The 14,846-nt window shown below is 51.6% G+C and overlaps 1 protein-coding gene and 1 long non-coding RNA gene across 3 annotated transcripts in view; one reads left to right on the top strand and one right to left on the bottom strand.

Annotated features, from left to right (window-relative positions):
• phc2b (polyhomeotic homolog 2b (Drosophila)) overlaps positions 1-14,846 on the bottom strand; it is a 286,708-nt gene that overhangs the window by 38,978 nt on the left and 232,884 nt on the right. For both annotated transcript variants that reach the window (XM_078557757.1, XM_078557758.1), the window contains exons 9-10: positions 14,026-14,540; positions 1,352-1,523 (exon numbers count right to left, since the gene is read on the bottom strand). In XM_078557757.1, the coding sequence (XP_078413883.1) occupies positions 1,352-1,523; positions 14,026-14,540 (687 nt within the window). The remainder of the gene's footprint in view (positions 1-1,351; positions 1,524-14,025; positions 14,541-14,846) is intronic.
• LOC144690359 (uncharacterized) overlaps positions 1-14,846 on the top strand; it is a 37,125-nt gene that overhangs the window by 10,658 nt on the left and 11,621 nt on the right. The gene's annotated exons all lie outside the window — the stretch shown is intronic.

Genomic DNA, 14,846 nt, shown 5'->3' with positions numbered 1-14,846 from the left:
TAGGGAGCAGGAATGAACGGTCAGCTGAGCTGTCAGTGATGCATGCACATTAACCAAATTGTTCAGACATTATAACAGCAGCTGTCACATTCACAGTTTCTCTGGTGATAACAACAAATGATAATAACCATCCTCCAGGAGGGAAAGCTTATTTTTCCACATGCATCTATCCTTTCCTAATCTGGAATAAGACGGGTAATACTGGATTGTCTCGAATATAAAAATGAGGGAAAAGTGTAACGAGGATACAGAACTCCGACTTCACCAAAATATTCAATCTCCCCCCAACCCCCATTTTAATGAAACTATGAAACGAACTGTGTTTGATATAAATGAATATGGCACTGACTAACTTTTCTCAGCTATGCCTGGTGCCGTGGTAACCCCAAACCAAGCACAGAGTTCCTCAGTTCAATTCCAGGTCCGGGCAATGTTAGCAAATCCCAGAGGGTTGCAGCCATTACGGAGAGACTGAAGGTGGGAGAGTCGGGAGTTTAGATGGGGATCCACCTCCCAGTCATGTCATGTGGCTGTTCTCCGGAAAGTGATTGTGTAAAACATCAAACGAGAACAGGGTCAGGGTTCCGCTGCAATGCCATTATCTTCCCACCTGGTTCACATGTGCAAAATGGCCACGTGGGTAAGGTTTCCAGGACACGGTTGGGACCTGTGGAATATTGGTCAGGTTAACAGTCCAGACCTTCAGGCAAGGGAGGGAGAAAAATAGAAATCAAACAGAAACTTGCTTGTGTTAAGGAGGCCCCAATTACTGGAACTCTTGAGCCCCTACAGGCTGCTTAAACTCTATAGTTTAGAAATTACTCTGGGGACTACTGTGCCCATTAGAGTGCGAGGGTAGACGGTGAATGCTGGCAGCTGAGCTACACGTGGAGCACATCACAACCAATCCTACCCAACATCCCTACATGTGCAGTGTGGCTGGGATCACTGTACAGCAACCAGAGCCACAAGCCTTGGCTGATTCCAGCCTCCCCCTCTCCACAACCTGACCTTCTAGTATTTTGACCAATTGTGACAAGCCAGAGGGAATGTCTGAATTCTCACAGGAATGGAAACTGCAGTATCTAGTCTGAAGAGCTCAGCGCTATGCTCAGCATTCCCTTCACAAAAAAGCCATCAGGAAAGCACCACACTTACTCTCAGCCCCACACCAACAATCCCAGAAAAATCTCTTTGCAACAATTATAGAAAACGCAGCATGCAGCTGGATTATAATTATAGAGCCCAGCTACGTTCCTCACTTTCCATAATTATGCACTTCCAAGGAATGTCCTTTATAAATCGTGTGAGCTGAAGTGTTCAGGGAAGGAAGCCGCTCACAATCTCTCACCTTGGGTTACAGGCTTGGCTGAATCAGCTTTCTTTTGATCCGCAGTTGCTAAGCATGTGGAGGCCAGAGGGGTGGTCTGAGCTGCAGATTTCTCTACCGGTCCTTTCTCAAGGGCAGTGTCTACCTTCTCTCTCCTGGTGTTGTCCTGGGTGCTCCTCTGGCACTGCTGGATCTACAATATAGCAGAACAATGAATCACTCATTCCCAATGGATCCCCAATAGCAGCAGCAGAGATATAAAATGCTCTTTCCAAAGCAACTTAGCTGAACTAAACATTGGTAACATCAGGAACCTTTTACATGGAATGGCAAACTGAATAAAACTGTAATCGTTTATAAAATATCACTCAACATTTGTTACAAATCAGTGTGAAGTTCTCAATGGTAAATTTCTATAGCAGCAAGTCAAAATGTCTGAGCCTGCCGGAACCATCCTATCAACAGCTTTGAAATTTACAACTATTTGAGATTTGATCAGTATAGCTGTGGTCAGATTGTTGTATAATAAATCATTCCAGGCTTCTGAAATGCTACTCCAGTAACATAACCATCGCACTACCATCAATTTCCTGGGGGCCACTATCAACAGAAATTCTGGACGCAAAAACAGGTCAGAGGCTGGGAATTGTGCGATGAGTAACTCACCTCCTGACTCCCCAGATCCTGTCCACCATCCACAAGGCGCAAGTCAGGAGTGTGATGGAATACTCTCCACTTGCCTGGATGAGTGCAGCTCCCACAACACTCAAGAAGCTGGACACCATTCAAGGCAAAGCAGCCCCACTTGATTAGCGCCCCATCCAACCAGCTTCAACATTCACTCCCTCCACCACCAACGCGCAGTAGCAGCAGTGTGTGTACCATCTACAAGATGCACTGCAGCAACTCGCCAAGGCTTCTTTGACAACGCCTTCCAAACACATGACCTCTACCACCTCGAAGGACAAGGTGCTCCATTACTTCCCAAACACTCACCATCCTGACTTGGAAATATATCGGCCGTTCCTTCACTGTCGCTAGGTCAAAATCCTGGAACTCCCTCCCTAACAGCACTGTGGATGTACCTACACCACATGGACTGCAGCTGTTCAAGAAGGCAGCTCAGCACCACCTTCTCAAGGGCAATTAGGGATGAGCAATAAATGCTGGCCCAGCCAGCGACGCCCACAACTTGTAAATGAATTTTTAAAAAATTGACCCAGAGCCAAAAAAGCAACGGTGATATATTTCCAAGTCAGGATGGTGAATGACTCGGAGGGGAACTTCCAGGTGGTGGTGTCCCCATCTATCTGCTGCCCTTGTCCTTCTGAATGGTAGTGGTTGTGGGTTTGGAAGGGGCTGTCTAAGGAGGCTTGGCGATTTCCTGCAGTGCATCTTGTAGATGGTACACACACTGCTGCTACTGTGTGTCGGTGGTGGAGGGAGTGAATGTTTGTGGATGTGGTGTTACTATCTCCAAAATGGGGTCAAGGCAGAGATGTACAAACATTCTGTGCTTCAGAAGAGCAGATTTACTCCATTCGACATGATCCCCCACCCCACCCCAACCCCCCAACCCCATCCCACACCCAGCCTCCCCCCCACATCCCCCGCCGACACCCTCACCCGACCCCCCACCCCACCCCACACCCCCACCCAACCTCCCCCCCCATCCCCCGCCGACACCCTCACCCAGCCTCCCCCCCATCCCCCGCTGACACCCTCACCCGACCCCCACTCCACCCCATCCCACACCCAGCCTCCCCCCCATCCCCCGCCGACACCCTCACCCAGCCTCCCCCCCATCCCCCGCTGACACCCTCACCCGACCCCCACTCCACCCCATCCCACACCCAGCCTCCCCCCCATCCCCCGCTGACACCCTCACCCGACCCCCACTCCACCCCATCCCACACCCAGCCTCCCCCCCATCCCCCGCCGACACCCTCACCCAGCCTCCCCCCCATCCCCCGCTGACACCCTCACCCAACCCCCACTCCCCCCCATCCCCCGCCGACACCCTCACCCAGCCTCCCCCCCATCCCCCGCCGACACCCTCACCCAGCCTCCCCCCCATCCCCCGCCAACACCCTCACCCGACCCCCACTCCACCCCATCCCACACCCAGCCTCCCCCCCATCCCCCGCTGACACCCTCACCCGACCCCCACTCCACCCCACCCCACACCCAGCCTCCCCCCCACATCCCCCGCCGACACCCTCACCCAGCCTCCCCCCCACATCCCCCGCCGACACCCTCACCCGACCCCCACTCCACCCAATCCCACACCCAGCCTCCCCCCCACATCCCCCGCCGACACCCTCACCCGACCCCCCACCCCACCCCACACCCCCACCCAACCTCCCCCCCCATCTCCCGCTGACACCCTCACCTGGCCCCCACCCCACCCCACACCCCCACCCAGCCTCCCCCCCATCCCCCGCTGACACCCTCATCCGGCCCCCACCCCACCCCACACCCCCACCCAGCCTCCCCCCCATCCCCCGCTGACACCCTCATCCGGCCCCCACCCCACCCCACACCCCCACCCAACCTCCCCCCCCCCATCCACCGCTGACAGCCCCACCCAGCCCCCACCCCACCCCACACCCCCACCCAGCCTCCCCCCCATCCCCCGCCGACACCCTCACCCGACCCCCACCCCACCCCACACTCTGATATTCAGGGCTGTGCTAAATGAGGTCAAACTTTAGGTCAGCAATTCCACTCACAAGCAGCTTTGCTGGAAGAAAAGGTTCAGCTTCTCTTTGCAAAGATGGATTAAAATGAGTTTGCTTCTGGTCTCTTGCTCTCCCACACTTTTTTTTTGTAAAAATATACTTTATTCATAAAAAATCTTCAATCACATTCAAAACCATTTCAAAAACAACATTACAAGGGTACAATCCAGGTTAAACTTTTACAAAATGTATCACCAGGTGCATCAGTACAAACAATATTACAATCATTTACAGCCTTTCATTTTGATCTGTACAGCCCGAGGGGCTCTAAACAGTTCCCAGTCTCTCGGTGCGCTGTGGTAGAAAGGTCTTAGACAGCGACCCTTCCCCATTGCGCCTTTGCGGCAGCTGCCCCAAGCTTTAGTGCGTCCCTCAGCACGTAGTCCTGGACTTTGGATTGTGCCAGTCCGCAACAATCGGTCGGGGACAACTCTTTGTGCTGGAAGACCAACAAGTTTCGGGCAGACCAAAGCGCGTCTTTCACCGAGTTGATGATCCTCCAGCTGCAGTCGATGTTTGTCTCGGTGTGTGTCCCTGGGAACAGCCCGTAGAGCACAGAGTCCTGTGTCACAGAACTGCTCGGGATGAACCTCGACAGCAACCACTGCATCTCTCTCCAGACTTTCTTTGCAAAGGCACAATCCACAAGGAGGTGAACAACGGTCTCTTCCCCACCACAGCCCCCTCGAGGGCATCGTGCAGAGGGGGTGAGACTCCTGGCGTGTAGGAAGGATCTGACGGGGAGGGCCTTTCTCACCACCAGCCAAGCTACGTCTTGGTGCTTGTTGGAAAGTTCTGGCGATGAGGCATTCTGCCAAATGACTTTGACAGTCTGCTCGGGGAACCATCCCACAGGGTCCACCCTCTCCTTATCCCTCAGGGCCTCTAGGACGTTACGTGCTGACCACTGCCTGATGGACTTGTGGTCAAAGGTGTTTTTCTGCATAAATTTTTCCACCAGCGACAGGTGGTACGGCACGGTCCAACTACTTGGAGCGTTCCGCGGCAGCGTGGCCAGACCCATCCTTCGCAACACCGGGGACAGGTAGAACCTCAGCACGTAGTGACACTTGGTGTTTGCGTACTGAGGGTCTATGCACCGCTTGATGCAGCCACACACAAAGGTGGCCATCAGTATGAGGGCGATGTTGGGCACGTTTTTTCCCCCTTTATCTAGAGGCTTGTACATCGCGTCCCTGCAGACACGATCCATTTTCGACCTCCAGATAAAGCGGAAGATGGCTCGAGTGATCGCCATCGCGCAGGAGTGTGGAATGGGCCAGACCTGCGCCACGTACAGCAACAGCGAGAGTACCTCACACCTGATGACCAGGTTCTTACCCGCAATGGAGAGGGAGCGTCGCTCCCACATGCCCAGTTTCCTTTTCACCATAGCCACTCGCTCCTTCCAGTTTCTAACGCATGCCCCGGTCCCTCCGAACCATATCCCCAGCACCTTCAGGCCGTCAGCCCTGACAGTGAAGGGGACAAAGGATCGGTCAGCCCAGTTCCCAAAGAACATGGCCTCGCTCTTCCCACGATTTACCTTGGCTCCCGAGGCCAGTTCGAACTGGTCGCAGACGTGCATCAGTCTGCGCACCGACAGCGGATCCGAGCAGAAGACGGCGACGTCGTCCATGTACAGGGAGGCTTTTACCTGAGTGCCTCCACTGCCTGGGATCGTCACTCCTCTTATGCCCGGATCCTTCCTGATGGACTCGGCAAAGGGTTCTATGCAGCACACGAAAAGGACAGGCGAGAGAGGACAGCCCTGCCTGACTCCAGATTTAATCGGAAAGCTATCTGTTTCCCACCCATTGATTGAGACTGCGCTACTGATGTTAGTGTAGAGCAGTTGGATCCAATTTCGAATTCCCTCCCCAAAGCCCATTTTGGAGAGCACATCCCCCATGTAGGTGTGCGATATTCTGTCAAAGGCCTTCTCCTGATCCAAGCTGATGAGGCAGGTATCCACACCCCTGTCCTGTACATAGGCAATCGTATCCCTGAGCAGCGCCAGGCTGTCAGAGATCTTCCTGCCTGGCACAGAGCAGGTCTGGTCAGGGTGAATCACCAATTCCAGAGCGGATTTGACCCGGTTGGCGATGACCTTGGACAGAATCTTATAGTCCACATTCAACAGTGAAATGGGTCGCCAATTTCTAATTTCCTCCCTTTCCCCCTTGTGCTTGTAGATGAGGGTGATGATGCCTTTCCTCATGGATTCTGACATGCTGCCGGCCAGGAGCATACTCTCGTACACTTCTAGCAGGTCTGGGCCGATCAAGTCCCACAGAGCCGAAAACAACTCCGCCGGCAGGCCGTCGCTTCCGGGGGTTTTACTCTTCTCGAAGGACTCGAGGGCCTTAGTCAGTTCGTCAGGAGTTAGCGGTTTGTCTAGGCTCTCCCGCGTACTGTGGTCTAAGACCTCCGTGATAGAGGACAGGAAGGACTGGGAGGCCGTGCTGTCCGTGGGCTTCACGTCATACAGACCGGCATAAAAGGATTTGCTGATCCTCAGAATGTCGGACCGTGATGACTTTACTGAGCCGTCTTCTTCCTTCAGGCTGCTGATCACAGAGCGCTCTCTGTGTACCTTTTGGAAGAAGAAACGTGAGCACGTCTCATCCTGCTCCACGGAGCGGACTCTGGAACGGAAGATGATCTTGGAGGCCTCCGAGGCAAAGTGCGAGGCTTGCTGGCCCTTCACCTCTTGGAGCTCCTCCTTGACATCGACCCCCATCGACTGCAGCCGGAGCAGATTCTGCATCTTTTCCTGGAGTCGGGACATTTCCCTCTGTTCCTTTCTAGCTTTCTGGGTGCCTTTGCGGATGAAAAACCTCTTGATGCTTCCCTTGATCACTTCCCACCAGTGTGTCAGGGACTCAAAGAGGGGTTTCACGGTTCTCCAACCTTTGTAATCCCTCTTGAGCTCCTCAATGTTCTCTGGGGTCAGCAGTTGCACATTTAGCTTCCATGCCCCCCTGCCCACCCTCAGGTCTTCCTCCAAGTGGCAGTCCGCCAGTAGGAGGCAGTGGTCAGAGAAGAACACCGGCTTGACGTCGGTGGATCTGACTGTGAATGCACGGGACACAAACAGGAAGTCTATCCTGGAACGAATGGACCCGTCTGGCCGCGACCAGGTGTATCTACGCTGCGCTCCGTCTGCAGGGTTGCTGAAGACGTCGTGCAGCTTGGCATCCTTAACTGTTTCCATCAGGGATCTGGACGTAGCGTCCAATCTGCTTCCGGCCCTGCCGGATCGTCCAGCCGCATCGATGATGCAGTTGAAGTCCCCGCCCAGAATGACCGGCCTGGAGGTCGCCAGCAGCAGTGGGAGCTGCTGAAAAACCTCCAGCCGCTCAGCCCCTTGTGCCGGGCCGTACACGTTAATTAACCGGAGTGGAGCGTTCTTGTACATTACGTCTGCTACCAGGAGTCGCCCGCCCACCACCTCCTTGACCTCGGAGACGGTGAAGTTGCCTCCCCGCAGCAGAATACCCAGGCCGGAGGAACGAGAGTCGTTTCCGCCCGACCAGATCGATGGCCCGTGGGACCACCATCGTGACCATTGCCTGTAGGAGCTGAGGTGCGGTATCGCACACTCCTGCAGAAACAACAGGTCAGCTTTGACCTTGGCTAGGTAGTCCAAGGTCGCAACACATCGCGTAGTAGATTTAATGCTACGCACATTTATGGATACAATCTTTAAACCCATATTAAAGCATTTATTCTCCTACCAAACCCACTGTCTCTGAGAGTCCCAGACCTTTAGTCTGCTCCTTCATACCCGTAGTGAGCTCAAATTCCTTCACTTTGGATGGGCTGAGGTAGATCTCCTTGGCCGTGTTCTGCTCCAGTGGCATCTGGAGGTTCACGTAGTGAGCGGGTTTTGAGATGACCTTTGCTGGAGAAGCTTCTCCAAAACTCACCCCCTCTGGGGGGTTGCTGTTCCCGGCTTCCTGGAGCTGGGGTGCGATGATTGCCTCACTGCTCCCAGATTCCAGGGGCTGTGGTGCACTGGCCTCCTCAGGTTGCAGGCAAAGTTGGGGTGCGCTGGTCTCCTTGTTGTCTCCAATTTTCTGGAGCTCGGGTGTCTCGTCCTCCAACGCCCTGGAGCTTTGCCGCCTCTTCTGTCGGTGCCGCTCTGGCACTTCCTCATCCGAAGAGCTGCTGCCCTTGTCATCCGTGTCGGATGGGAGACGCCTCTTGCCGCTTCTCTGGGAAACGCCTTTGCTTCTTCTTCGCTCCCTCTTACTTTTCTTGTTCTTCACCGTCCGCCACTCCCCCTGCTGCTTTTCCACTGCTGCCTCCTCCTCCATTGATTCGCTGTCCTGAGGACTGGAAGGTTCAGGGGGTAGTGCTGTTGATTGGCTCTCTGTTGCCTCAATCTCTTTCTCCACCTTGTCTCTCTCTGTGTCCTCTTTTGTCCCGTTGAGCTCCCTGGGGGCCTTGGTGGTTGGAGTGACACGGAACCTTTCTTCTGCTTCCCCCTGGTCGGCTTTGGCTGCCTGTGCGTAAGTACGGCAGCGTTTGGGGCAGGTCCTGTAGAGGTGACTTGCCTCGCCACACAGGTTGCAGCACTTGGCCTGTTTGCAGTCTTTTGTCTGGTGCCCTTCCTGTTTGCAGATCTTGCAGAGGGAGGCGCTGCAGTTGGCCGCCACATGACCAGCCTTGCCGCATGAGCGACAATGCTTGGGTTGCCCAGCGTAGACCAGGTAGCCACGGTTTCCCCCGATAGCGAAACTGGAAGGAGGGTGGAAAATGGCTCCCTTACCATCGGTCTTTAGCGTGACCTTAAACAGGCGTTTGCCTGTCCAGATCCCCAAGTCGTCTCGAATCTCGGTGCCGCTCCCCACCTTATCGAAGTACCTGGTGAGGAAGGTGACCACGTCGGCGACAGGGACGAAGGGGTTGTACACATGCACCATCACCTCACGTTCCCGTTGCAACGGCAGAGAAAAGTGCGGCTCCGCCGTCAGGATCTTCATCTCCGGCAGGTCTCTCTTCTCCTCGAACACCCTCAGGAGCCGGGCGCAGTCTGCCACTCGCTTGAAAGTCACGTCGAAATAACCACCTTTGCGGGAGTCGTGCAGGGTGAAGATCTCCGTAGCTTGGAAGCCGCACGCCTTCAACAGGATCCTCCTGGTGAAGAAGCCCCGATCCATAGGTGATCCTCCTTCGCTGTGGTTCACCGTGACTCGGACGGTGATAGGTAACCCACGGTATAGATTTGGATTGCGATTGGTTATCGCCCTTCCATCCCGACCTTGCCATGGCAGGACCATGGTGTCGCCCCTGCAACACTTGATCTTAGCCAAAAGGCCGAGAAGCGATCTTGCTCTCCCACACGCTTAAAATCAAAATTCCTGGGAAGTTACTGCACCAGGTAATAAGGCTGTCCGGTGTTCCACTCACTGCTGACACCACACATTAGCACTGAAGTGAGCTAATACATCACAGAGGAGTGACAGGGCAGACAATGGAAGCCTGAGCGAGGTAGGTGCTGGGATAATCCTCACCTTACGCATTGGCCGTGCATTTTGTAAAGTACATGCAAATTGCAGGCTATTTGAATAATTAAAAACCTTACATTTGCATGCATCATAGTTTACTGTGTCAACAGTTAATTTAGTAATGTCCTATGTAAACTTGTCACACTAGATGTAACTATGTCCCGTCAGTGTTGGTGTTCTTCTATTGGCATTACAGTGACACGTTTACATGGGTACATCCCACTATAAACATGGACACAAGAATTTACAGTGGAAAAAGTGGTTGCATTCAATATCTCGTTTTAAATTAACCATTAAGCTGTTTATATAAGGACATCATGTGAAAGCAGGAGAGAAGTGCGCTGGATATAAATGTAGAGAGTGACATGAAGGCTCAGAACAGCCGCATGCTGATAAGGCAGGGGTTTAAGCAAAGTGCTTTGGGGCAGTTAGACTCAATACACAATTGAGGAACAGTATAGAAAAAGTGCAACCGCATTAATAAAGAATGGATTGAGCAGTTTGTTACACCTTTAGCAAAACTGGAATCTCCCTCGTTGTCGGGGAGATTAGAACGAGGCCTATTCTGCAGCTAATTATGCCCATGTCTGACACGGGCATCCTTTATGCGGAGGCTTGGGAATGTAACTGCTATCAGCACATGGACAGCAAGCTGGGGTCTGCTGATTGCCTGTCGTTATTAAGCCTGCCTGATTTTCATTCCATAATTGGTCCGTTTCCCCAAACTAAATCAATTTTCACTTGATCAGCACAAAACGTGCAAAAATAAATTGCCAAGAAACAACTGCTATTTTGCAGAGTAATTATTTTTACAGTATTAACTCGTTTCTTCACTAGTGCGTACTCGTCACCTCGATGGAAAGACACCAAAATCTTTCTAATTATAAAATGACAGATGCTCACTGACAACGCTGGCTGTCACTGACCCCGGCCACACGAGATCATTCAATGGCCAATGAGGTCAACAGATCTCCACTGAATTAAAAACAACCTTCACAGAACTAATATTAGGAAAATCTTTCCTTGCAGAATTCACCATGGAGCACAACATTTCATTAATAACAACTTCTAAAACAATAATACTCATCAGTTAGTGAATTAATGGGAGTGAAATGTAGTCTCTCTAAGAATGAGCTCCTAAATATCGGATGAATCTAAACTATATTTTCTAAATTCTTCTGAATATTTTCCGAATCTAAACACTAGTTGAATTTCTCAGGGATTCCTCTCTGACTTATTGGGTTATATTTTAGAAGTTGGTTTTCATTCATAATTATATGGTGCAATTTTAATTACAGGAGTTCACGGTGGGAGAGACAATTAGCATTTACTCACGGGGTAATACTGGGTGCCACCACTAGATGGAACAAAATATAAAGACGTCATTTAAAAATGTTTTTTTCTTACTCAAACAGGAGTCTCTGTGCCACAGCTCGCTCCGACTGGACAGGCAGACAAAGAGGCTGAATATACTTCAGTGGCAAAATGCATCAGACAACGATGTACTGAACCACAGTCCCAGCAAGGTCTCTGGTTTAATATCTAGTCCATTTTGAGTTGACTTATCCCAGTGCAGGGTAGCAGCACCTACAACAAGCCTCTGCATCCTTAGGAGGAGAGGGGTGATTATCGGAGAGGGTTCCACTGTTGATTCTTGTTAGAGACACTGCTTGTCCCTGGGCATCAGAAGGATTAAGCTGAGCTGTGAAGCCGTCACAGTCAAATAGTCTGTCAGTTTTAATTTTGTACATAAAATAGAATTTTACAGCACAAACACAGGCCCAACTGCTCCATGCTGGTGTTTATGATCCACTTGAGCCTTCCCAATCTCATTTCATCTCACCCAATGTCACTATTTTCTATTCCTTTGTCCCTCATGTGTTTATGCAGCTCGTCCCTTAAAAGTACCCACCCCATTTGCCACGAGCACTCCCTTTGGTGCGGAGTTCCGTGCTCCCACCACTCTGGATCAAGAAGTTTCTCCTGAATTCCCTGTTAGATTTATTAGCAGCTATCTTATATCGATGGCCCCTAGTTCTGGTCTGTTCCACCAGTGGAGACGTCTTCTCTCTGTCCAATACAGACAAAACTGTGAAACTTGGGACCCCCAGGAGGAAGCCATTGTCAAAGCTTCTCGGCATGTGATCTAGTCAGTGTCGGGCTTTGGAACAGAACTGTCACTTTTCTGAACTTTCAACTCTTCTTCAAAGGAGTAGGATCATGCAGAAAGGAGCGTTTACTTGAGTAAGGTACTCAAGGAACGAGACATGAGCAGAGAATCGGTGCTTTCAAGGAAGGGAGAAAACAATAATAAAAGTTTCATGATTAAAAGTAGCTGTTTCCTATAAACATGGCCGGACAGTAATGACCTGTTACACACTGAACATTAACGATTTCGAGCAAGAGGATTGTTTACTCAGTAACTTTATAAACTACAATTTTTTTGTAGTTTTCTTTTGCTGGGGAGTGAGGAGTGACAAAAGCCATGAAGACAGAGCTATCCGAGCACTCACAGCCCCAGGGAAAGGCCTGTATTAAAACGGCAGAGGGTGCGATGAATAAATCAATGTCACGTTTACAGAGCAGAGAAGGACATGACATCGGCTCTGTCTTCACACTGATCTGATGGAGGGGGATGTTTCAAAGGGGACTGTATGCGGTGCAAACACACGCACAGAGTGCTGCTCATTGCCTGGTGCTAAGTGTGATTTATAACCACTGTTAGTGGCTGAATAGATGGTGGTGCATCAGGGCCATCAAGAGTTCATTACAGCTTTAAAAGTTTTGTCTTTTTGGACAGAGCTGAATACCGTCTGTCTTTATCACAGTGCCAATACCCAGCCACTGAGAGATAAAGACAGGGACTAAGTCGAAGCTGTCACAATAACAACAATTTATATTTATATAGCACCTTTAAGATAATAATGTTCCGAGGTGCTTGACAGGAATGTTAAATCACCCCCAACAGGGGGTGCAGAAAATCAGAGATGTGGAAAAATCAGAGTTTGCACCTCTCGTTATTGCGAGAAGTTGCCCCGAAGAATTACATCATTAATTGAGTTTACAGCACAGGGATTGGCCATTCAGCCCATCTGCTCCATGCTGGTATTTATGATTCACACGAACCTCCTCCCACATGAACCCACTTCATCCCACCCCATCACCACATCCTTCTATCCCTTTCTGCCTCATGTGTTTATCCAGCTTCCCCTCAAATTCATCTCAGGCACTCCCTGTGGGAGCGAGTTCCATATTCCCACCGCTCTCTGGGCAAAGAGGTTTCTCCCAAATTCCTGATTGGATTTATTAGTGACTGTCTGATATTGGTAATCCCTAAATTTGGACTGTCCCACGTTGGAAAAACCTCCTCTCCCTCTGTCCTGTCAAACCCTCTCAGAATATAAAGACCTCTATTAGGTTAGCTCACCCCCACCTTCAGGCTTCTCTCTCCTACAGAAAGGAGCCCGTGTCTGCCCTGACTTTCCCGACAGTTATAACCACTCAGTTCTGACATCATTCTTGTAAATCATTCAGCACCTTCCTCCGACTCTCTATATCCATTGTTTATGTAAAATGTAACCCATGGGGACGATTAAAATGGGGAGATTTATGAAGCAAGTCACAACTCTAAGCTTCTTAGAGCATTTTATGAAAATATTTATCTCTTAACCAATTATCAGAATAAGAACTTGTATTTAAAAAGCGTCATTAAGGTAACAGCCGCTCCCAGGAGGAAACAAATCCCGACAGTGAACCACACGAGATGATCGAAGGACAGGGGAGCAAAATACTTGGCCAGAGGGAGATTTTAAACAGGAGGAGAGATAGGAGCTAGGGAGAGAGAGAGGGAGAGGGAAAGAGAGAGAGAGAGAGAGGGCGAGGGGGAGAGAGAGAGAAAGGGGGGGAGAGAGAGAGAGAAAGGGGGGGAAGAGAGGGAGAGGAGGGGGGTGAGAGGGAGAGGAGGGGGTGAGAGGGAGAGGAGGGGGGGGCGAGAGGAAGAGGAGGGGGTGTGAGAGGGAGAGGAGGGGGGTGAGAGGGAGAGGAGGGGGGTGAGAGGAAGAGGAGGGGGTGTGAGAGGGAGAGGAGGGGGGTGAGAGGAAGAGGAGGGGGTGTGAGAGGGAGAGGAGGGGGGGTGAGAGGAAGAGGAGGGGGTGAGAGGGAGAGGAGGGAGGTGAGAGGGAGAGGAGGGGGGGACGGAATGGAGAGGAGGAGAGAAGGTGGGAGGGTGGTGGAGGGGGGTGAGGGAGGTGGGGAAAGGGGAGTGGGGAGAAGGGGGGAGTGGGGGGGAGTGGTGGGGGGGGAGTGGGGTGAGGGGGTTGCGGGGACACAGATCAGATGGAGAAAGGGAGTGAATAACGAAGAGCAAAGGGAGATGGAGAGATGGAGATGGAGAGGTTAACGGATGGAATTCCAGTGCTGAATATAAAGTCCATCTTACCACGTGTGCCGCTGGCTGGATCTGCAGGTTGACAGCTGTGGTCTGAGGTGCCAGTTGGTGCTGGTGAGGCTGGTGGGTCTGAGGGTGACTGTTTACCAGACCCTCCGCTGGGCTGCTCTGGACAGCTGCCTGTAAACTCTGCTGGGCCTGGGACACGGGCTGTAGCGCCGGGTTTGGAGGGTGAGCCACCTGATGGAGAGCCGGGTGCTTCTGTTGGAGAATGCTCGGGCTCTGCTGTACCTGTTGCATGTGAGGCTGGGCCTGGGGGTGGACCTGAGCCTGGATGGTGGTCTGGATCTGTGTGGTGGGCTGTACGGCCAAGCTCTGCGTCTGCGTCTGCGTCTGCTGCTGGAGAGGCTGCAGCTGGGCAGTGGTGTGGATCAGCTGGGGCTGCTGGTGTCTGTGTTGAATCTGCTGCTGTTGGAGGACAAACTGGTGCTGGAGATGTTTCTGCTGCTGCTGTAACTGTATCTGCTGCTGGTGTATTAACTGATGCGGCTGGATCTGTGCATACGCTGCAGGGAAAAAACCAGAGATTTAGAAAATAATATTCACCATCCAGTGATATTCAGCATCTGATTTTATTGGTTTCAGGCTATGTGCTGGCTGATGGGAAACTCCAGCAATCACCAACACTTTTACCCAACCAATTTCTCTCTGTTCCTATTTCAATGCCCCACAGACATAAATAAGATAACAGACCAGATAATCTGCTTTGAGAAGTGTTGGTCAAGGGGGTTGGGGTTGGTGTGGGGAGGGGAGGGGAGCAGAGGGGAGGATGATGGGATATAGGAAGGAAGACAGGACCTTGGTGTAACATT

Source organism: Cetorhinus maximus, chromosome 15, assembly GCF_964194155.1.
Source record: "Cetorhinus maximus chromosome 15, sCetMax3.hap1.1, whole genome shotgun sequence".
Taxonomy (NCBI): Eukaryota; Metazoa; Chordata; class Chondrichthyes; order Lamniformes; family Cetorhinidae; genus Cetorhinus; species Cetorhinus maximus.
Note: the sequence above shows the minus strand (reverse complement) of the source record. Positions and strands in the feature narration are given on the sequence as shown.